Source organism: Solanum lycopersicum, chromosome 4, assembly GCF_036512215.1.
Source record: "Solanum lycopersicum chromosome 4, SLM_r2.1".
Taxonomy (NCBI): Eukaryota; Viridiplantae; Streptophyta; class Magnoliopsida; order Solanales; family Solanaceae; genus Solanum; species Solanum lycopersicum.
This window is the reverse complement of record NC_090803.1, coordinates 4,199,231-4,223,736: the sequence shown is the minus strand read 5'-3', so window position 1 is coordinate 4,223,736 and position 24,506 is coordinate 4,199,231. Positions and strand designations below refer to the sequence as shown.

The window sequence follows — 24,506 nt, the reverse complement described above, 5'->3', positions numbered from 1 at the left end:
CATTTTTTTTATTTTGAATCATTTAGTTTGATCTATTCAATTTCCAGTTTATCTAACAATAAAAAAATCAATAGAAAATAATAGAAATGTATTATGTTTATCATGGTCATGAATGACAGTATTAAAGAGGAAGAATTATTGGGTAGAAGTAATAAAATAGAATATGACTCAATTTCATATTACAAAAGACTTGACTTTAGATAGTAAGATGTGAAAAATACGTTTTAGCGTAAAAGGTTAATAGGTAGTGTAGTATCGCCTTGATAAGGTTGTTCATGTCACCCATTGTACTTATTGTAGTCGTGTTTTGATATTCATCATTATTAAATTTCAATATTCTATCCTAGTATACTATGTATTGTGTCTCGATTATTACAATATTTTACTGTAGTTATTGCTTCCTTCAGATAGACTTTGCATTGTTGTGACTCGCTATATTTTCTTCTTTATATTTAGAATTATTGCATTTGAGTCAAAAGATCTTTTAGAAGCAATCTCTCTTCGTCCACAAGGTTAAAACGAGAGTCGTTATTCTGAAATATTATTATGTTGTTAAAATAAGATTAAATATATAAAGAAAAATAGATTCAAAGCCTCAATATTTTAAGAATTTTGTCTGTTCATTTTTCAGACGTTACAATAATTAATAACCTATCGATGATATCATTTGAAAGTCAATTTCACGTGTCTTCTTTAATAATGATGAAACCTTCTGAAATTTCAACATATATTTAATTATATTAAATATTTTTTAAATTGTTAATAAATAAAATTTGAATTTTCATAAATATGGGGATATAATAATTTAGAATAAAATGACCATATATGGATAGTTTTTATTACTACATTTTAAAACAACTAGCAAATCGGATTAAAATTCATAAAATAAGTGTGATCAAGTATCTTTGGACAAAATAATTATATATATGGATATTTTTCAATTTATTAATCTTTGACTTTAAATTTAGTAACTTAAGAAAGAAAAAGAAAATTAATCAAACTTCATTTTAATATTTTTCTTATTTTAGTCGGTCTTAGATATTCACCAAACTAACGGCTAAGATCATCTTTCTTTTGTGCTTTCTCTTTCTCTCATTCGTCAAATTTTATTTTTCTTATATTGGTTGAATCGAGAAAGTAACTCATTGTGGGTAAGATACATTTTTTTTTCTTTTTTTTTTTTCTGATTTGATTGAGTCTGAATTGAACTTCTTGTATAGTTTGTTTTCTAATTATTTCTTCTTTTTTTGGCTTAGTTTTCAAGTGAGAAACTTTTAGCATTAGAATTATAGCAAACGGAGTACATTTGAAACACTTCAAAATGGTAAGATTTTTCAATTTGAGTTATATCAATATTTGTAAAAAAAAATATTTAAATTTGGTAAGTCGATTCTTTTTATGTCTCTTCTGTTCTAGATCTATGGTAAAATTGACAGTCGATCTGTCGTGTTCTGAATCTATGGTAAAATTGACAGTCTATCGCTCCTGTTTTAGATCTATGGTAAAGTTGACAGTCTATCTCTTCTATTCTAAATTTATGGTAAAATTGACAGTCAATATCTCCTGTTCTAAATCTACGGTAAAATTAACAGTCAATCTCTCGTGTTCTAGATCTATGGGTAAAATTGACCGTTAATCTCTCCAGTTCTAGATCTATGGTGAAATTAACGGTCAATCTTTTTTGCTTTGATTGTTTCTTTTTTCACTCTCTACCACATGCTTTTATTTATTAAAAATCAATTTCTTTTTTCATAGTGATATAAGATTAATGTTTTCATTTTGATATGAGGAATTGTTGTCTTAAAATAATCTATTTTTCTAGTTTTATAATATGCAAAATTGCTATCACTTTCTTATATTAGACTATTTCTAATACTTCTTTCACTTAATTTTATAGTCAATTCATTTAATTTTCTTGAGATATAATACTGCATATATATCATACTAATTTTAATAATTCTTTCCTCTTATATGATAAAAATTATTTTTTTCCACGAATAGTACTCAATTTTTCATTTCAAAATACTTCTATAACATATTATTGTTAAAATATGGAATCCCATAAACTTTAGAGCCTAAGATCTTTCGAACAAACCCAAAATCCAAAAATTTAAAACAATAATTTTTTCTGTAAAAAATGAGCTCTTTGAAGCTGAAATTCTCGGAGATCTATAAATATTGAAAACTGAGCTTTTAAATGATTTAGATTTTGAGATTACTGATATTGTGAAGGATTGAACGGGTAAGTTATAGAACTTATCCTTTCACCCCTTTTACGATCATAATTATCAGAACTTGAAATCCAAATCCTTTAAAATCTCAACTTTCGATTTTTTGTGAATCTCCAAGAACTTGGACTTAAGATTACTCATAGAGAAAATTATTGTTTTTGTTAATTCATAGAAAAAGGAGAATTTTTAGATTTTGGGAATGCAATACTTTTCTTCCTTTTCGTTTATAGGAAACAAACAATGGTACATATTTAGTTTAAAAAGTGACCAATATCACTTGTAATTTATGAGAAGCAACCCCTTTAATAATGATGAACATTCTTAAATATCTAAACATATATTTGATTCTATTAAATTATCAATAAATAAAGGGGATATAGTAATTGAGAATAAAATGATCACACGTGGATAGTTTTTATTTTTAAATAATACATCATCAAACTATTAGTGAATTGAATTTAAATTATTAAAATAAGTGTATTCAAGTAACTTCTAGACAAAATAAGTATATATATGAATATTTTTCTAAAAACTAATCTTTGACTTTAAATTTAGTAACAAAGGAAAAACAAGAATAATAATAAATTTTCTTTTTAGATTTCTTTCTATTTTAGCCTGTCTTTGATGTCCACCAAACTAACGGCTAAGATTTGAATCACGTAAAATATTTAAATAAGCGTGTAATATTATTTTCTATAGACTATCCTGTTTGGATGGGCTTAATAAAAGCAGCTTTAAAAAAGTACTTTTAAAAGTGCTAAAACTTATTTTAAAAATAAGCAGTTATGTGTTTGGATAAAAGTGCTGAAGTTGTTATGTCAAACGTGAAAAGGGATAAATGGAAGAAAGAAATGTTAGGGTTATATGGGTAATTTGGAGATTGTATAAAAATATTAAGCACAAAAAGATAAAAATGTGGTCAACTTAAAACAGCTTATAAGCTAAAAATAAAAAAGCACCCCTACCCCTGCTTTTAACTTTTGGCTTAAAATAAGTTTTTTTAACTTAAAATAAGCTGTTTTGAATATTGCCAAACAACTAAATAAGTCAAAAATTAGCTTTTAAGTCAGTTTGACCAGCTTTTAAGCTGAGCCAAACAGGCTCTATATTGTATAGGATCGCTCATCCTACTAATATAAAATCTGTTGAATTTTCTCTTTCTCTCGTTCATCAAATTAAGGTTTTCTTATTTTTTATATGCTTTTTGGTTTTCTCTCCTTAAATAGTTTTCATGTTGTGAGTAAAATACCTTTTTTCAATTTTAATTGAGTCTAAACTGAATTTCTTATAAAGTTTGTTTTCTAATTATTTCTTCTTCATTTTTGGCTTTGCTTTTCAAGTGAGACATTTCAACATTAGTCATTTTAGCAAGCGGAGGACTACATTTGAAATACTTCAAAATGGTAAGATTTTCTATTTGAGTTTTATAAATATTTGTAAAAAAATAATAATTAAATATTCTAAGATTATTCTTTAAATGTCTCTCGCGTTTTAGATCTATGGTAAAATTGATAATCAATATCTCTCCTGTTCTAGATATATGGTAAAATTGACGGTCAATATTTCTTGCTTTGATTGTTTCTTTTTCACTCTCATCTTATTTATTCAATCAATTAGTAAGGGTGACTCAAACATATTATTAGGAAAAGTCAAAATCGAATGAAGATCTAAAATTTTCTAAAAATAATCTATTCTTATAGTTTTATAATATGCAAAATTGCTATTAATTGCTTATATTAGACTATTTCTAATATTTCTTTTTCAACTAATATTATAGTCAATTCATTTAATTTTCTTGAGATATAATACTCTGCATATATGTCATACTAGTTTTAGTAATTCTTTCCTCTTATATGAAAATTTCATTATTTTTTTCACGAATAGTATTCAATTTTTCATTTCAAAATATTTCTATAACCTACTTTTGCTAAAAAAAATAAAAAATTAACATTCCTCTAGTTGAAATTAATTATTCTTGGGTGTATCAGCCATAATTCCTTTCACATATTCTTAGTTGTATCCCCAAAATCCAAAAATTCTCTTCTTTCTATAGAATTAAATAAAACAATAATTTTTTTCTGCGAAAAAAATGAGCTTTTTGAAGTCGAAATTCTTGGAAATCTACAAATATTAAAAATTGAGCTTCTAAATGATTTAGATTTTAAGTTTACTGATAATGGTCGTGAAGGATCGAACGGTTAAGTTATAAAACTTAGTATTTCACCCCTTTTACAATCATGATTATCAGAACTTGAAATTCAAATCCTTTAGAATCTCAACTTTCGGTTTTTTGTGAACCTCCAAGAGCTTGGGTTTATGATTACTCGTAGAGAAAATTATTATTTTTTGTTAATTTCATACAAAGAGGAGAATTTTTAGATTTTGGGGATATAGTAATTTAGAATAAAATGACCATGCATGGATAGTTTTTTTATTATTATTACATCTTCAAACTATTAGTGAATTGAATTTAAATTCTTAAATCAGTGTGTTCAAGTAACTTTGGACAAAATAAGGATATATATGAATATTTTTCTATTTACTAATCTTTGAATTTAAATTTAGTAACAAAGGAAAGAAAAAGAAAAAAAAATCAATTTTTTATTTCTTTTCTTATTTAGCCAGAACAAACTAATGGCTTTGATTAAGTCTAAACTAAATTTCTTGTATAATTTGTTTTCTAATTATTTCTTGGCTTTTCGCTTTTCAAGTGAAAGATTTTAGCATTATAGATCTTAGTAAACGGAGGACTACTCTGAAATACTTCAAAATGATAAAATTTTCGACTTGAATTATATCAATATTTGTAAATAAAAAATAAAAAAATTAAAATTTTAAGACTATTTTTTTTAAGTCTCGTGTATTCTAGATATACGGTAAAACTGACAGTTAATATTTCTTGCTTTGATTGTTTCTTTTTTCAATCTCTACCACGTGCTTTACTATTTCTATATTAAGTTTTATTTTTCTTAGTGGTATGACATTAATGTTTTTCATCTTGAGGAATTGTTGTGATTCATGCATATATATATATATATATATATATATATATGATTTTGACTTATTTATTCACCAAATAGCAAGGATGACTCAAACACATTATTAGCGAAAGTCAAGATCGAATGAAGACCTATTTTTTTTTCTTAAAACAATCTATTTTTCTAACTTTGTTAGATACAAAATTGCAATTAACTTTTTTTTTATATTAGAACTTCTCTAAATACTTCTTTTTCAATTAATTTTATAGTCAATTTAATTTTCTTAAGATATATCACTACAAATATGTCATACTTGTTTTAGTAATTCTTTCCTCTTATATGAAAATTTTATTTTTTACACCAATGGTACTCAATTTTTAATTTTACAATATTTCTATACCCTATTATTGCTAAAATTGTGAGTTTAGTGAGCTTTTTAATGATCCAAATATCGAGTTTAGTGATAATGGTCGTGAATGGATCGAACAGGTATGTTACAGAACTTACCCTTTCACCCTCAATAATTGAATTATGTATCATTGCCATAGTACTTCATTATGGAGAAATAGGTTATTTTAAAGTAAAACAAATAATTGTCGCTGCTTTAGGTAAGTAGTGATAATTAAAATTGTCACTAAATCAAATAAAGTTGTCGCTAAAGATCAGTTTTAGTAGCATTTTGAAAATAGCCACTAAAACTAATAAAGGCCGACACTAAAGATAGTTTTTTGTGGCAACTAAAACCGCCACTAAGTCAAATAAAAGTCGTCATAAAACTTTATTTCTAGTGACAACAAAAATCGCTACTAAATCAAATAAAAGTCGCCACTAAAGAGAGGTATTCATGCAGTGGTGGAGCTACTGCCAGTGATGGTTGTGCAAGTGAACACCCTTCGTCGAAATTATACCGTGAATATAGGTCAAATTAATGAAATTGTTAATATATACGCAGGTTTGCACACACTTTGACATAATTAGAGCCCTTGACTAAGTGTTAAAGATTGAGTTAGAAGTTTTAAAGCCTAAAGTTGAAGGTTCGATTCATGCTAAATTTAAGTTTTTTTAACATCATTAAAATTTGAAATTGCTTTTTAAGAACCAATTTTACAAAGATTGAGGTTATCATAGGAAGGTAATTGCACAATTAAATTTCAACATGAGAAGAAAAGAGAACAAAAAATGCTAGAGTATCATCTATTTAATGTTCTTCTTTATAATATATTTTTTATTATTTAATGAATAAAATATAAATGGTAAAACTACGATTGTTAATTTCAGTATTTTCTATTTTATAACTCAACTTTTTAGTTTTCTAGAAAATTAATAATAATAAAGAACAAACGTGCAACACACGTTCCGAAAAATTAGTCTTATAATAAAATCAACAATCATTTAATTTGCTGATGTATGTATATATGTATAATACTTGTAAACCAGGTTTTAACAAACTCAAACTCATAGTGATGCCCTAGTAAGGAAGTGTGAGAGGTTGGCAGTGACGGCATTAGAGGCTCACCCAAAGAAGTATTGGAGTAAGGTTATTAGATAGAACATTTCTTACCGAGGACATAAATTAGATAGGAGGTTATGAAGATCGAGGATAAGGGTTGATATTAAATATTCGAGTGTGGTTGTCTCCTTGCATTCCAGTACATTAGAACTAGTCTCGTAGTTTTTTGCTCTTTGACTTCTGTTAAAATGCACAACCTCCCCCCCCCCCCAAAATCTATGCTTGAAATCTCAGAGACACTTATACTGTACTAAGGTCTATTACCCCTGAACTTATTTTATAGATAATTTTCTACCCTTTAGACCTATATGACAGTATCTTGTGAGCCCAGCACGTGTTGACATTTTTTCCAAGCTAGTGTCACGTAATACCGAAAAGGGTAGAAAATTATTTATAAAATAAGTTCAGGGGATAATAGGACCTTAGTATAGTATAAATGTGTCTCTGAAATTTCGGGCATAGATTGGAGAGGTACTTATGCATTTTTCCTAGTTTAAATATACTCTTTGTTATATTTTTTGATTCAAATATACTTTTTTACTAGTATTATATTTAGGAACAAATTTGTTTATATCACAAATAGTGGACTTTTTTAGTTTAATGTTTCATGAAGTGAAGGATCTGTAATCATAAGATAGAATGGAATTATTATACAAAGCTCAATTTTAGCAAGTTTTGTTCAATGCCATAATTTGTCTGGGTTAAATCGTAGATTGTTTCTTAAAAAGAAATATATGAAATTTAATGATTTGATTCTAAGCTTAACATGTATTCTCGATTAAAATAATAGAAATTTATTTCAAAATATTATAAAGGGGTATATTTGAATTGAAAATGTAATGTGAATAATATATTTGATCCAAAAATATAACGAAAGATATATTTTAATATTTTCTGACAATATAGGGATATACTTGAACCTTTTCATTCATAGCTAGTTAGCTTATTTGTAAATTACATTATCTCATTATAAATTCTTCTAGTAAATCTCGAATAAAATATTATCATCAATCCCATTAAATTATTGAACAAGTCTAGGATGTAAGATTATTTGCCAACACATTGTTTTAAAAGATTAGGTTAAGACTAATATGAGACTTTTGACCGTGTTAAAGTTTTCTTTAAATATATTGAAATGATTAGGAATAATAACAAATTTTTTAAATGATTATTTGGATTTAAGAAACAATTCTCAACTATGGAACAAATCCCACATTTGATAAGGGAAAGATTAGTGTGTTTTTGGTCACCATTTTGAAGTTCTTAGGTTAATACAAAAATAAATCCAATTTGATTCAACTCAATTTTAAACATTTTTTTATTTTGATTTATTTAGTTTGATCTATTCGATTTCCCATTTATCCAACAATCGGAAAAAAAAGTCAATAGAAAAATATAGAAATGCATTATGTTATCATATTACAAAAGACTATGACTCAATTTCATATTACAAAAGACCTGACTTTAGATAGTAAGGTGTGGAGGACACGTCTTAGAAGGTTAGTAGGTAGAATAGTATTGCCTTGATTAGGGTGGTTCGTATTTGTCATTGTACTTATTTAAGTTGTTTTTTAATATTCATCACTATTATTTTCAATTTTCTATCCTTGTAGATTATATATCGTGTCTCGATTATTATACTATTTTATTGTAATTGTTGCTTCCGTCGAGTAGACTTTTTGTTGTTTCGTTGTGACTCGTTATATTTTCTTCTTTGTATCTAGAACTGTGATATCAGAGCCGAAGATCTTTCGAAAGCAATCACTCTTCTTCTACGAGGTTAAAACGAGAGTCAATTATTCTGAAATATTATTATGCTATTAAGATAAGATTAATTTAAAGCCTCAAGACTTGATGGTTAGAATTGTGTTTGTTTACTTTTCAGATTTTATAATAATTAATAACCTATTGAAAATCAATTCAAGGGGTATTCTTTAATAATGATGAAACCTTCTGAAATCTCAACATATATTTGATTACATTAAATATTTTTTAAATTGTTAATAAATAAAATTTTAAATTTTCATAATTATGGGGATATAATAATTTAGAATAAAATGACCATATATGGGTAGATTTTATTACTACATTTTAAAACAGCTAGCGAATCGAATTGAAACACTTCAAAATGGTAATATTTTTCAATTTGAGTTATATCAATATTTGTAAAAAGAAATAATTAAATACGATGAGACGATTCTTTTTGTGTCTCTCGTGTTCTAGATCTATGATAAAAAAAATTAATAGTCAATATCTCTCGTTTTCTAGATCTGTGGTAAAATTGCCAATCAATCTTTCTTGCTTTGATTATTTCTTTTTCACTCTCTACGGTGTGCTTTTATATGAAAATTTTGTTTTTTTTCACGAATAGTACTCAATTTTTCATTTCAAAATATTTCTATAACCTATAATTGCTAAAAAAATAAAATGAGGTCCCTCAATTTTTGGAGCCTTTACACTTTGTTTAAATCATTGTTACACATTGTTTCATAATGTATTGTATTCTATTGTACTGTATTGTATAGTAGGTGCAATGTTTGGTTAGATTATATAGTTTGTTGTTATTTAATAACATTTTGATTGTTTGGTTAGATTGTATCGTACTGTATTGTAATTTACAAATTTACTTAATATTCTTAATTATTCTATGATAATAAGTTCGACTAGATTTAAATAATTAAGGTAAAGGGTAAAATAGTATTTTAAAATATTATGTAAAGATATAATTGAAAAGAGAAATTAAGTACCAATGGGAACATACCAAATTGGTTGTTCCATGAAATGGTGGTTTTCATTGTTACGTAACAATGAAATTTAACAATAAAGTACAATACATTTTAAGTAACAATCAAAACAAACATTGTAGGAATAGTAACGATACAATGCAATGGGTAACAATGATCCAAACATAGTGTTAGCATTTCGAGCAAACTCCGTCAATATTTCTATAAAATTGCTCAAATTTGTCTTCATTATACCATTAGGGAAAAAAATTAGCATTTCTCAAGTTGAAATTAATTATTATTCTTGGGTGTATCAGCCATAATTCCTTCACATATTCTTAATTGTATCCCCAAAATCCAAAAATTCTGCCCTTTCTATAAAATTAAATAAAACAATAATTTTTTTCTGCAAAAAAATTAGCTCTTTGAAGCCGAAATTCTTGGAGATCTACAAATATTAAAAATCGAGCTTCTAAATAATTTAAATTTTGAGTTTACAAATAATGATCGTGAAGGATCAAACAGGTAAGTTATAGAACTTACCGTTTCACCCCTTTTACAATCATGATTATCAGAATTTGAAATCCAAATCCTTTAGAATCTCAGCTTCCGATTTTTTGTGAACCTCCAAGAACTTGGACTTAAGATTACTCATAGAGAAAATTATTGTTTTTTGTTAATTTCATATAAAGAGGAGAACTTTTAGATATAAATATTTTTCTATTTATTAATCTTTGACTTTAAATTTAGTAACAAAGGAAAGAAAAAGAAAAATCATCAAATTTCTTTTTATTTTTTTACCTATTTTAACCGGTCTTTGATGTCCAGCAAACTATCAGCTAAGAGCATCTTTTTTTGAATTATATGGCATATCTAGACAAGCGTACAATATTATTTTTTATAGACCATATTATATAGGATCACTCATCCTGCTAATATAAAACCTGTTGAGCTTTCTCTTTCTCTCATTCATCAAATTTTAGTTTTTCTTATATTTTTTAAATGTATTTTTCTTGCTTCCTCTCCCAAAACTAGTTTTTATGTTGTGAGTAAGATGCTTTTTTTTATTTAATTTTTTTGTTTTTGATTTGATTTTAGTCCCAACTGAATTTCTTGTATAGTTTGTTTTCTAATTATTTCTTCTTCCTTTTTTGGCTTTGCTTTTCAAGTGATAGATTTTAGCAATAGAGATTTTGTCGAAGGGAGGACTACATTTGAAATACTTCAAAATGGAGCAATATTTTTCGATTTGAGTTATATCGATATTCGTAAAAGAAATACTGTAAAATTATTCTTTTATATATATATATATATATATATATTTTATATTCTAAATCTATGAAAAAATTGGTAGTCAATACCTCTCGTATTCTAGATCTATCGTAAAATTGACATTATTTCTTTTTTCAATCTCTACCACGTGCTTTTATTTTGGTAAGATTTATTTTCTTTTTTCTTGGTGGTATAAGATTAAAGTTTTTCATTTTGAGAAATTGTTGCAATACCATATAGAATTAATTGAGAGTCAATTGTTCTAACCAAAAATTGTTATACCGATACTTTATCGATCTCGTCTTATTTATAGTGAAAATCGAAATCGAAATCGAACCGAGGCCTAAATTTTTCTTAAAACAATCTATTCATCTAGCTTTATAAGATGCAAAATTGTTATAACTGAGTAGCAAGCACAGATGATATGTGAGATGACATATACATTTTTTGGTAAAAATTAGTACTCTTAACTTTTACTAATTTTCCTCATTCTAACATTGTTATACAACATTATGCATCTTCACATACCAAAACTTAAGTGTACTCCAAAAGACCAAATTTGTGACACATTTATACAGGCAGAAAATGATGGTGAAATCATCTCTTATGGCTTCCATATAAGAAAAATATACAGCAGAAAAGTGGAGAGGGGGATTTTTCGTCACGAAAAAAATGAACATCACTTGACTTGACTACAACACACACAGAGACACAACCCGAAAGGAAGAAAGAATACAGACCTGATCAAAGCTATGGCTACTCATTCCACTCTATAATTAACAAATCAATATACCATCAGGAGACGGAGCATAAACCTGATCTACACAACCGGCCTGCCTCCAAAAGAATAGGGTTCTAGTCCTGACATCCTATCATCCTCGATATCAATTTGAACAACAACGCCATCAGTCTAATTACATACGAAGTTTCACTGCCCAAACGTGATAATCAACAGCAAACAAAGTGTTAGAAATCCTCATCATTCTGTCTTTGCTTTGATCTGTCCAGTTTGAAGCTGGGATTTTACAGTAAGGATTTGGACGTTACTGTAAATGAGATGTACCTTCAGTTGCATTGCTTCCGTTTTTAAACAAGTCTATGTTGACGCAATCCCTTCCCAAAGTGAGGTTGCATCAGGCGGACATACAAACCATTTTTTGACATCAGTGTATCGTGGGTACCTTCCTCAACAATCCTCCCTCCATTAAGTACAACTATGTTGTCAACATGCCTCATCATGGCAGCTCGGTGGGCAATTAAAATAGTTGTCTTGTTCCCCATGATTAGAGTATCAAGAGCCTCCTGTATCACTCGGCTCGACTCAGATTCAATGGAGGAGCTTGCTTCATCCAATAACAGAATAGGTGCATTCTTCAGAACAACACGAGCTATTGCAATTCTTTGCTTCTGCCCAGGAGTCAGATCTACCCCCCTCATCCCAACATGTGTGTCGTAACCATGAGGCAAACTGCTGATGAAATGATGAGCATTTGCTATTCTAGCGGCTTCTTTCATCTCAGCTTCACTAGCATTGTGCCTTGCATAGATTATGTTTTCCCTAATGGTGGTTGAAAAGATAATTGGTTCCTGCTGAACAAGTCCTAAATGGTTCCTCAACCATCGTAAATTGTATGACTTTAAATCACGGCCATCAAGTAAAACCTGACCAGCAACAGGGTCATAAAACCTCTCTATCAAAGATATAATTGTGCTCTTTCCGGAGCCGGAAACACCCACCACAGCTACAGTCTGCCCTCCGTTGACTTTTAGAGTGAAATTACTCAGTACCAGGACTTCTGGTCGAGATGGATATGAGAAATCAATGTTTTTCAACTCAATACTTCCATAGACATTTGGCGGTTTTAAGGCGGAGTTGTCATCTGGATCAATCTTTGGTGCTCGGTCAATTATTTCGAATACTGAGGTCAGAGATTTTCTTCTTTTGAGAATATATGGAGCCAACCCAAAAGGCTCAACAAGTGCAAAAGATGCAAATGAGAACACCATAAACTCCTTGAGCGCTGTAGTTAGATTCACGTGCTTATTCTTTACCATGAGAGCAGTATACCAAAGGAGAAGAGCATTGCAACCAAAAAGAAGAAACTGTGAAAAGCCAAATGCAAAACCAATTGCCACACCATGGAGGAAGCTCTTCGTAAATATCTTCTGCAGTTGCGACCTGTAGAGCTCCATTACCTTATCACCAGCACAGAATGCTACAACTGTATAGATATTTCTAACAGCATCCTCAAGGACCAAAGATGCCTTCCTATGCATCTCCTGAATACCCTTTGACAAGCCAGCAAGCCACAATTTCTGCAAATTAAGTTCAGATCCAAGTGAGTGCCTGGTAGAAAGAACTAAAAATATTGACAGGTTTCGAAGAGATGTTAATTTGAAAAACTGATTGCAATAAACTACTCTCTTTAACTTTTTAACAAGTCTTTTGCAGGACAAAAACTCTACAAAACCAATTTTATTGTTTTATGGGAGTAGGAGAGAAGACGACAAAAAGACAATCTGGTTTCTTCAAGGAAAGTCACCTCAGGATGTTTTAAGATAAGCTTGCGATAAAAATATGAAATACACTTTTATTCTGTGTATGAATAAGTGACTAATTTGTGACATTGTACAGATAAAACAAACCTGCGCAACAGCAGACACGGTAAGAACAGGAAGAGTGGCTAATGCCACGAGTGCCAACCGCCATTGAAGTAGCATCCCAATAAGAATAGCCACGATAACAGCTGAAGTATCTTGTATGAATATGGACAGGCGATTACTGAAAGCAGCACGCACAAATGTAGCATCATTTGCCAAGCGCATAGATAGATTATCAGCACTATTCTCCTCCTCATCAAACCACCCGACTTCATTGCGAAGCATTGCTGTTGAAGAACGACAACATCAGACAAAAAGCATCAGTATTCATGAGAAAACTAATTATGATCATTATAAGTGCATATATTTACACAAGTACAAATGTAAAACAAAACAAACTATGAAGGGAACAGTTACTAATTGAAATTAGTCATTACCAGAAAACATCATCCTCCGAACTCGCTCAGTCATTTTCTCTCCCATTATACCAAAATAGAAGTGCTGCAGAAAATTGGCAAATACAGTCACCACACCCATACAGGCTATGATGAGGCACCACCTGTCAACATCTCGCTGTAAGTGATGTTTATCATCTGTTGTGTAATATGCTGTTACAATCAATGCAATGACATAGGCCAAGAGGGGATTAAGGGAACCAAATATTGCAGCGCCCGTGCTCCCTAGTAGAGCATAAAGCCACTCTGCAAGGCTAAGCTCAACAAGTCTCCAGAAGGATGGTGGTTCTCGATTCTCTGTATCCTTTGTTTCTTCGGATGTATTAGGGAAGTCATCAAACTCACTGTTAGGACGACTAAAAGTTTGTGAGTGAGAACGCTCATTTTTGGGATCAGATGTCAATAGTGGTGAGACAGGTGATTCGGGATCGGAATTGTTGGACAACTTCCGATTTGCAGATTGAACGTCAATCTTAGGAAGTTCTGGCAGTCTCATCTCAAAGCTATCCTGCCTTCTTATTGATGGTTCTTTATCAGATGAATCCAAGGGCATACCATTCTCAACCATTTGCTCCGGTGGCGGGCTACGGTTGTGGGGAGATTCTTGAGAACTAAATGTAACATCTGCTGCCCAAAATGCATGGGCACCAGAAACCCTTTGAAGAGATGGTGATTTCATCATCTTTGGAGAAGAAGGTTCTTGGAAGCTATGACTAGCTGAAGAATCTTTTTCAACTTGAAACACCGCAGTCCCCTTGTGGTTTCTCATTGGCATCCTGAATGATGTGAGCGAAGGCATGTAACTAAGTATCAGTAATTAATCTAAAACCGGAAAACAAACTACAAGGATAATTTTCGGGAAAACAGGGACTTGTTTATCACCAAGTAACTTGTAACGCAAAGCTATAGTGAACACTTATAACACAATAATCATCAAGTGCTCAGTCGAGTCATGTACTGCACCTGCGAGGGAGTTTTGCTGCTTCTTCACATTTAAGAAGCTCGGCATAGAGGCCATCCAGTGCTATCAGTTCATCATGTGTGCCCATTTCAACTAATTGACCTTCCTCCATCACGGCAATGTAATCAGCATTTCGGATAAGACTAAGTCGCCTTGCTATTATTATAGTTGATCTTCCCAACATGAGGAGATCCAGCGCGCCCTGAACAGATCTCTCAGCTTCAAAATCAAGTCCACCAGTAACTTCATCAAGAAGAAGGATAGAAGGACTCGAAAGAACAGCCCTAGCAACAGAAAGTTTAATTTTTTGCTCTTCGGTCAAAGTTAGACCAGTCCTCCCCACCTACAAGAAATAGTAAGTAGGAAAAGTTAAGCATCAGAAAAGGCGAAACAGTTGAACATATGAAAGAACTGTGACAACTGCAAGATACCTGAGTCTCATATCCTCCCTCCAGTGAGCTAATAAACGTATGGGCATGTGCTATTTTAGCAGCTTCTTCAATTTGATCTGAAGAAGCATCTCGTCCATAAGCAATGTTATCTCTGATGCTCAGACTTAGCAAGGCAGGTTCCTGGGTGACTAAGCCAATTCGGCTTCTCAGCCATTCCAGCTTCAGGTTTTTAATGTTTTCCCCATCTAAAAGGACTTCCCCTGCAAGTAATATATCAGTAGAGAATATCATATTTTTAGCTTGTTGAAGGAATATGCAACTCTCGGAAGAGAACTTAAATGGTAATATTACCTAATGTAGGATCATAAAACCGCTCCATAAGTGGTATAATACTACTTTTGCCGGAACCATTTCTTCCAACGAGGGCTACAGCCTTTTTAGCAGGTACAGTGAGATAAAATCCACTCAAGATAGGAATTTCAGGGCGAGAGAGGTAGCTGAAATAAACATTTCGGAATTCAATGTTTCCTTGCACAGAAGGAAGGGTGGTTCCTTCATTATTAGCAACGGAGGACGAACGACTTATCATCTCAAAAAGCCTATAAGCTGCAATTCTCCCTTGTTCAAAAGAGTAAAAGTTTGTTGCTGCTTGATTCAGCCCACTGTAACAATGAAGAAATTGGTGGATTGCATTACTTTAGTACGATATGTGAAGGAGGAGAGTAAGACGTGTGAAAGAGATACTCACAGGCCACTTAGAATTACAGCAAAAAGAGCTGTAACAACTTCACCGCCATGAGCTTTCCCATGTGTGACCAGGAATCTTCCAACCCACAGTTGCAAGGCACAGGAACAAATTGCAAGCCCGTACGTGAAGCCAAGTCCAAGTCCTTGCACAAGACTTATTAATATACCATACCTTAGTGTAGCTTGTAGCGAGGTAGCATATGAATACTTGGCCAAAGTTTCATTTGTGAATGCATACAATGTCCTAATATAAGAAACTGCCTGCATCATATGAAAGGTAAGTTGAAGGAAACTCTCAATAGGCATTTAAATTCAAATCCAAATAACTTTAACTCTAGCTGATCCATACAGAGACCAATACATCATCATTCCTTGAACAGCGAGAAATATGTTATGTTTATCATGTATAAGTACATTATCTGGCAGCGAAACTCAATTTATCTACCCTTCGGGGTGGCCCAGTGGTTTGAGCTTGGGACTTCCACGTTGGAGGTCTCAAGTTCGAAACCCCTTGCCAGCGAAAGCAAGGGGTTCGCCTTCTGGGTCGAGCTCGTCGCACAAGGCTTGCCTAGTGCGGGTTACCTCTCCTATGTGGTTTGCGAGCTATTGCATAGGAGCGGGGTTTTACCCTGTGCGCACCCAAAGGGTAGCGGCTGCGGGTTTCCCTTGTCATTAAAAAAAAAACTCAATTTATCTATATTTTCAGCTTCGTCTATGAAGGCATATCATGGTTGAAGAATAAATTTTTTATCAAAGACAGAATCATGGCTTTGCTTTTTTTTGAAGATGATAGACATAGGGAGATAACAGAAACTTAATTGAAAACCATCTTTTAATTACTTCCCACAGGAAGACTCTCTACTGATGTGTGAGCAGTGAGCCTACTGCTAATGAAATTCTTGACAATTCATCTTGTACATGAATAAATTCAATTCATGTATTACGGAATCACTTTGTGCACTGAGCTGCCCCCTTTTTTACGTTTACGGAATTAATGCAAGTATATCTGTAGGATATTATACATGTATTTGGGATGGGAAAATTCTAGCATTATGGTCTGATACATGTATTAGACTAGGTAAATGTTAGAAAATATCCTGATACCTTATTTTTTTTATAAAGGTTTAAAAAAATATACTAGACGAACTGAGACAAGTAAGGAAGACTGCTTTTCTCCCACTTGTTTTCTAGAGAAAGTCAGTAACTTGAATGTGCTCCTCAAATTTCTCAACATTTGGCATCAGAGTCAATTCTCTTGAGAGATAAGTGGGAATATAAAAATAAAAAATTAGAACTGAAAACTGAAACCTCAAATTGAAATGAATGTGCACCAAATAAGCTAATATTATAGGTATGAGGATGCTGAGCTAGAGAAGCACCAGACTAATACAACTACAAGATTTCATAAGTTTTAACTTTGAAGGATTATTTTGATGGTAAGGACCCGACAAGAGGTTCAACCATGACAAAATACATGCTTATGGAGTAGCTCTACAATGATGGATCTTCAGTAGAGGTATCAGATGATGTCAATGCCATGGCCCATGAGAATGATTGATAAGAAAATCCCCACTTGCGTCTAGCAAGAATTGATGACAAAGATATTTGAGAAGGTTTCCTTCTGTACAGTTCAAGAACAGATAAGGATGATGATGAAGAGAATATATGGAGATGACTCAAATGAAGGGGTTCATTGCAGAACACCCACAATCTCTGACTTCAAGATTTAGTTATGTTATTGTTGCTACTAAAAAGTCCATGGATATTGATTCCAACAGACCATAATAGAACTTACAGGGTTTTTGCAAGCAGATGAGGAAATCCTGAAGAAAACGAAACAAGTATCATCGAACAAGCTTTGCAAGCATTGGTGTTCTTAAAGGAAAAAGATGATAAGTGTGCTTGCATCAAAGAATCTGCGGACAAGGACTAGGTAGAGAAAGAATCAGGAAGGAAATTGAGGTCACCAAGTTGTTATTTCCACTAAATATTTAACATCTTTCACAGCATCTCTTGGAGTGATAAATCAAGTTTAAAGGGGGTACTAGAAGATAACTAGAATGTAAAGAATTTAATGTATGAATGCAGGTAAGATTTTAAACATGAACTCGGAAAGGAAAAAGGTCAACTAATTGAATTATGACACATGTACTAGTCTAACTGTCTAAGTACATGTTAGAAGAACTCCTATAAATACTCAGGTATTAACGTCATTTAATGTAAGCAGAGCTGAAGAGAAGGAAGCACACTTCCTCTACTCGACTTCAAGGGAATTATTGATGATTGCCTCACCAAAAAAAAAAAGATTATTGGTGATTACTTTTATTCCTCCCAAATTTCCATAACATAGTGCATATTCGTATTGAAAAGATCCTTATTCTTTATTAAAAAAAACGAGTGAATAAAGGCATCAAGTCCTTCAGGAACAGATTGTTATTATTGTCTACAGTTTTAAAAAGGGAAGTACGGAATTCTCAGTTCTTTTCTGTTTTTCCTTTCCATCTCTCTCTCTCTCTCTTTTATAATTTTTTTTTTGGGGGGGGCGGGGGGGTTGTGAAATGCTTCTACTGTTAGCACTGATCCACCGAAGATTATGTAAAAAATGCCATTCACCTACATAGTAACATTATTTGAGTATAAATCATCATAGATATTAAATTACACTATAGAGAGCAAGAGTTTCATGAAGTTCCCAAATGGGAGAATCAGATTAATAATGGAGAAAACCAGACCTGTTCAGCTATACTTGCTGCTTCAGCATATGCATCCTGAATGTTCTCTGCAAGTCTATGAAGAAATATATTTGATATTCCCCCAGCTGCGACAATAAAAGGGCCAGTTGCTAAAGTTATAAGGGCAATTTGCCAGCAATTGACAAATCCAATAACAAGGCCACTGAAAAAAGTAGCCATGTTATGAATATAATTCCCAACCTGTCGTAGCACAGTTAAGATAAGGTGAGAAGCCATTGTCAAAGTCAAGCAAAGAAGATAAAGAAGGCTGAACATACCTTTTCACTAAGAGCAGATTGAATAAGTAGCACATCACTCAAAACTTGGCTTACAATATCTCCATTGTTCCCATAGGTATCAAAAAAACTCATATCTTGATTCAGTAATACTTGAACATATCTTGATCTGATCACCGCAGTCTGCCGCTCTCCGGTAAGAATCCAACATGATACCTCTATCAGAAAGAAATTAATTAAAACAAATGTCGAGAAACTTTTAATGGACAATAATAAAACTTGAGCAATTTTAGCTTACCAATCCAACCAGCAACAAAAACACCCCCAGCAATATATAGGATGGTCAAGGCAAGCTGTGAAAAATGTGATCTTTGTTAGGTAACGTGACTGTTAAAAAAAATCTTCGTTGAATATCTCAAACAATTATAACAACGACCAAGAGAAAGTTTCAAAATAACTATCATCATCAAGTGTCGCTTGCAAGTACAACAAATCACCGTCTTTTATACCATCTCTCGGGCGCTTTTGAAAAGAAGAGTATTAGATACACCACTCTCTCTCCATCTTCATTTCTCATTTTCCATTTGATGGTCAGGTGCCAAATGCCAACGAGTAGAGCTCTGACATGACTAGATCAACAGAAACTAACTACATTAAAGAAACATGTCTCTCCTCTTTTTTCTACTTCTTTCTTTACAACATTAAGACTATCATTTGAAGAGCTTCAAAGAATTTGGGCACCAATTACATGCAATAAATCTAAGGGGCAAGAATGATTCAACTACAGATCTCTAAGGAATGCAAATAAACTTGTAAACATACAGAATGCTAAAACATTAAATGGAAAACCATTAATGCAAAAGATTCTCATGTTAGCGATAAAAATAACATTACCTATTTTAAAAATAAAAAATAGTGATTTTTTGTACTCCTTTCTGTAGTTTCCAAATGTATTTTATCTTTTAAAAATCAATCATGATATACACCAAGTTGGGGTCAATGAACATGTACAAGATGCCTATGACACTTTGCTCAGAGAACTAGATGAGTTGATCCTTGTACTTTTTTTAAGATGGGTGGTATTCGGGTCATCTTGTGCGCACCTCGATTATTTGTGAATGAGATAATACTGATTGATGAGACGTGTAATGGAGTTAATGCTAAGTTAGACGCGTGGAGACACACCTTGGAGACTAAAGAGTTCTGGTTGTGTTATTAAAAGGTACCATCGAAACTCAAAGGCGCAGACTCTTCACTTTTGATGCCGCACCCGTGTCTGGGTTTCTCCAAAAATATGCTACTTTTGACAAATCTGACATGCACTCGTGGACATTTTTAAAGAGTACGAGCAACATAGAAGGTAAGTTTTACATAGTGGTGATTAGACCGACATTGTTGTCTGGAGCGGAGTGCTAGCCAGACAAAAATTTCCATGTCTAGAAGATGCATGTTGTAGAGATGAGGATGTTGAGGTGGATGTGTGGGTGGTCAAATTAGGTTATAAGATTAGAAATGAGGATATTCGGGATAAAGTAGGAGGGGCCTCCGTGATGGATAAGATGAGGAAAGCACAACTTAGATAGTTTGGACATATGAAAAGGAGAGACGCAGTAGTGAGGTGGTGCGAGAGGTTGGTTATAGAGCAGTGTTGTGGACGGCGAGAGGCGACAAAAGGTGACAAGGGCCTGCCTCGCCACGCGCGAGGCGAGCGGCGAGGCGCTTGCCTTTTTGAATAAAGGCGTCAATTAACACCAAAAATTTAAAATATTTAATTGCATATTTTATCCAAAATCTTAATAGCAATAACACATATTAGCAAATATTCAGCGATGGAGAAGCCGACAGCGATGGAGAAGCCGAGAAGAGAACTGGAGAAGAGAGCGAGGGAGAAGAGACAGTGATGGAGAAGCCGAGAAGAGAGTCAATCGAGAGAGAGAGTAGCGATGGAGAAAGCAGAAATTTCAAAAGTATGAAAAAACTAATTTTGACTAATATTGTTAAGTCAAATATTTTTAATTAAAAAGGCGCGCCGTTTCTGTCGCCATTGTGTCGCCACACCTCGCCATTTTGATCTCGCCTCGCCTCAGTAGAGAATGGCGAGGACCCATCGCCTCGCCTCGCCTCTCGCCAAAGGCGAGGAGGCGCTCGCCTTTTGTAACACTGTTATAGAGGGCACAAGAAGAGGCAAAGGTAGGCCAAGAAAGTATTGGGGAGAGGTGATAAGACAAGATATGACGCAACTTCATGTCACTTCGGACATGACCTTAAATAGGAAGGTGTGGAGGCCAAGTATTAAGATAGCAGGTTAGTAGGTAGTGTAGTGGTGTTTTGCTTAAGGGGGTAAGTGTTCGCCATTGTACTAGTTGTACTATTGTAGTTCTTGTTTTTGATATTTAGCATTGTTTATTTTTATTTTCAATAATTTATCATAGTATATTGTTTATTGGATTTCGATTATCAAATTACTTTGTTGTTGTCTTTGCTACCTTCAGGTAGACTTTGCACCATTTCCTTGTTACTCACTATATTCATGTCATTGTCTCCTTCTTCACTTTAGGCGAGGGTCTTCTACCTCCAGGTAGGGTAGTGATAAGGTATGCGTACATTCTACCCTCCCTGGACCCCACTAGTGGGATTTCACTGGAACGTTGTTGTTGCTGTTGTATGTTAACACCCACGGCCCACAAAGGTTGAGGCATATGATAAGAAATCACCTAGTATTTTTTTCCTTGACTGGAATTTATACTAGAGACATATACTCCAACTTCATTGACCATTAGGACGCACCCCTATGTTGACCTACTTTAAAGCACGCCATTCTTTTGGAGAATATCTCCGTAGTCGATGTTACTATAATTCATGGTGTGCAATTTGGTTTTATACAGTTCAGTAAGAGCAGTACTTCACCACCACATGGTCTGACCTGTCTCTAAGAACATCTACTTCAGCAAAAACAATGCCTCCCGATTTACTACACTTCTCCTTTCCAAACAAATGCACATGGGCATTTACAGATGGAGATGCACATGTTACTCTTATTTTGACAAGCCAGAGATGAAGATATCATGTAGAAAGGGATTCTTTTGAGAGATGCAAATTCGGTTACTTTTGTTAACTTCTGCATTTACTAATAACAAAATACATGAGAAAGCTCAAATTCATCCGTTTCCAAATGATTTAATGGAACTCTACAGCAAACTAATTTTTTTAAAATGATCGGCACACAAAAGCTCAGTCCAGGAATACTATTAGGAACTTGATGCCCCACATTCAACTTTTTGCAAGATCCAATAGTTGTCCAGCCTTCTTTCTGTATTTGAAAGTTTGAAATGCAACAGAAACATAATTCCTTTTAGATTAATGCACATAACATGAATTGGAACACTTCCAACCTAGAATTGGCTCATTTTCGTCAAATTCTCAAGAAAAAATCCAGAGTCAAATGTCTTTTGTGGCCTGCTGCAACATAAAAAAGTAAATTCTAAGAAATGTGGCAATGGACAAAAGAGTGGTTCATGCTAAACAAGGTCACTTTTTACCAGCCAGGTGTGGGGACCGTATGGAAGCTTATATCCATTCACAAGCATCTAATGGAGGATTTACAGTTACACAATGACTTGCTTTTAAAGTGGGATCAATAACCTAACTTGAAAAGCTTGCTGATTTCAATAGCTTGAAAGGCCGAGTATTTAGCACAAAGAAACCAACTAATCCTATGCAACTATTACAAACACAGAAGGGAAACTGATAACAGACCTCAGCTGGAGTGCACTTACCAAGTCACAAAGCACAACGAACTACAACAATAACGGGCTGAAACTACTAATTCATCTAATAAACCACCACCTGTAATTGAAAAGCACCAATATCTACCTGTTGCCTATATCTCCTCTATTGTCTTGAAGGAGTACAAATTCAGTGACAGAAGTCGGAGTCCGTCAAACAACAGCTTTCCAAATCAGATCACCTCTTACTAGCTATAATATACATCTCAATGATTAATTACTGATGGATGATTAACACACTGACAACACTGGGGGAAACAAATACAATAGCTAGCCAGTGTCCCTGATCCTATAACACTATGTACCCTATCTTCTATAACTCGGTGAAAAACATTTCCAGTCTAATATAATTAAAAAAAATTATGTCTTTTAGCATCATTCATTAAACAACAACCACTAGGATAGTAAAGGCAACATACCACAAGTAATTCAGATTAAGAGATTGCTACTGCAACAACTACAACTATTCAATGTTCATTAGCTTCATTTTTAACCCATTTCATTTCGCCATAATTTGATGTTTTCTTACACTATCTGAACACACAAATCTCTATAAAGAATAGCTACAGTCAATGAACAATTCAGCTCTAGCTATCTCAGTAAATCTATAGAACAAAAAATTCTTTGAGAATACTACAAATAACAAAATCCAGCTGTAGCTTACCTCAGTGAACCGGTCAAATAGATCATCAGCGGATTCAGAACCATGACTAAGCAACTGAATAATCTTAGCAAAATAATGCAAGTAAACCACCAAAGCAGTCCCATGTGCAGCTGCAGCAACTGATCCTAATATCATAAGCACCCAATCTAACCGGTCAGCACAAGCAAACAGCATCGAAAACGGTGCAGCTGTTGGCGGAGGTTCCATCTCCTCCGTATCAGCATCCATCTCCTCCTCTAACTCAACCTGCATAGCATCACCTCCTGTATCCGTATAAGGAGAAGGAGATTCCGGCGGCTCCGATACTTCCGACACCGGCGTTAACGGCTGTATATGCGGTGGGGACCACCCAAATAACCCCCTTTGTACCATCATATTTCAACTACCTGTAAAATCAACAAAACCCTCTTTTTTACCCTATACCCTAAATCAACAACAGAATCCCCTTCAATACCATCATAAAACCCTTAACCCTAAATCGGCATCGCAATTTAGGGTTTTTGTAGAAAAAAACACAAAATGAAAAATTCGAATTCAGATCCAAAAAAAAATTGAAAATTGAACTGAAAATAGGGAGTGTAAAAGCAGGAACTGAAACTTGAATTTAGTGAAAATAGCAGAAATGAGCTTAGAGAAAACTGAAAAGCTTGAGCCGGGTCAAAAATGGCGGAGAGAGAGTTGACTGGGTACAGAAAAAATCCCCTTTGTTGTGCGTTTTGTTTATATATGGAGGCTCAAAACGACAGCGTAAAAGGAGACAACGGTCGTCGGACTTTTTCAAGTTTTTAACGTAGAAGGGAAAAGTGGCTCTCTGTACAATTTTCAAGTTTTGAAGTTCGATTTTTATTTATTTTTTTCTCAAAAAATAAAAATAATTATTCCACGTTTGAATTTTAAAAAAAATAAAAATAGAACCTAATTACTAAATTTTATTTTATATTTTACTTGAATTTATATCATTAGATTAACCAAACATTTGTGGTGCAATGGCTTGAGTTTCAGATCTGAGTATGTTGGGAGCGTTATTTTCAAATGAATTTTGTTAAATGCGATTCAAATTTAATCATAGCTTTAATGTGGACTTTAAACACAGAGTGAAAATAAAAAAAAAATCATTTCATTAAGAATCAAAAGGTATTTATTCTTCATCACAGTCACTATTGGAAGAGTTAAGTTTAAAATATTACGTTTGAATAGTTATTAGTATTAAAGAGCGGAA

At 32.9% G+C, this 24,506-nt stretch overlaps 1 protein-coding gene and 1 long non-coding RNA gene across 3 annotated transcripts; one reads left to right on the top strand and one right to left on the bottom strand.

Annotated features, from left to right (window-relative positions):
- Positions 1 to 1,060: 1,060 nt before the first annotated feature.
- On the top strand, positions 1,061 to 8,660 carry LOC112941327 (uncharacterized). Its single transcript, XR_003246415.2, has 4 exons — positions 1,061 to 1,151; positions 1,257 to 1,324; positions 3,572 to 3,634; positions 8,444 to 8,660. It is a non-coding gene; the product is annotated as an uncharacterized lncRNA (long non-coding RNA).
- Positions 8,661 to 11,300: 2,640 nt separating this feature from the next.
- Positions 11,301 to 24,104, bottom strand: ABCB7 (ABC transporter B family member 7). Of its 2 annotated transcripts, XM_004236714.5 has the most exons (12): positions 23,288 to 24,104; positions 19,137 to 19,191; positions 18,881 to 19,056; positions 18,603 to 18,803; positions 15,872 to 16,131; positions 15,475 to 15,785; positions 15,163 to 15,383; positions 14,734 to 15,074; positions 13,753 to 14,546; positions 13,361 to 13,602; positions 11,778 to 13,030; positions 11,301 to 11,645 (listed from the first exon to the last, which is right to left on the bottom strand). In XM_004236714.5, the coding sequence occupies exons 1-11, from the start codon at positions 23,660 to 23,662 to the stop codon at positions 11,801 to 11,803; spliced, it is 4,206 nt and encodes a 1,401-aa protein (XP_004236762.1). In that variant the 5' UTR covers positions 23,663 to 24,104; the 3' UTR covers positions 11,301 to 11,645; positions 11,778 to 11,800. The 2 variants fall into 2 exon arrangements, with proteins under 2 accessions (XP_004236762.1, XP_010319266.1); XM_010320964.4 differs by having other exon boundaries at positions 11,301 to 13,030.
- Positions 24,105 to 24,506: the final 402 nt, after the last annotated feature.

Bases quoted from the DNA above. Each gene is read 5' to 3' on its own strand.
- ABCB7 (XM_010320964.4), bottom strand. From the start codon at position 23,662: ATGATGGTACAAAGGGGGTTATTTGGGTGGTCCCCACCGCATATACAG. The intron at 14,547-14,733 runs GTGCAGTACATG...CACATCATTCAG, and splicing joins GCAGCAAAACTCCCTCGCAG to GATGCCAATGAGAAACCACA. The intron at 13,031-13,360 runs GTTTGTTTTATC...CTTAATTTGCAG, and splicing joins CCGTGTCTGCTGTTGCGCAG to AAATTGTGGCTTGCTGGCTT.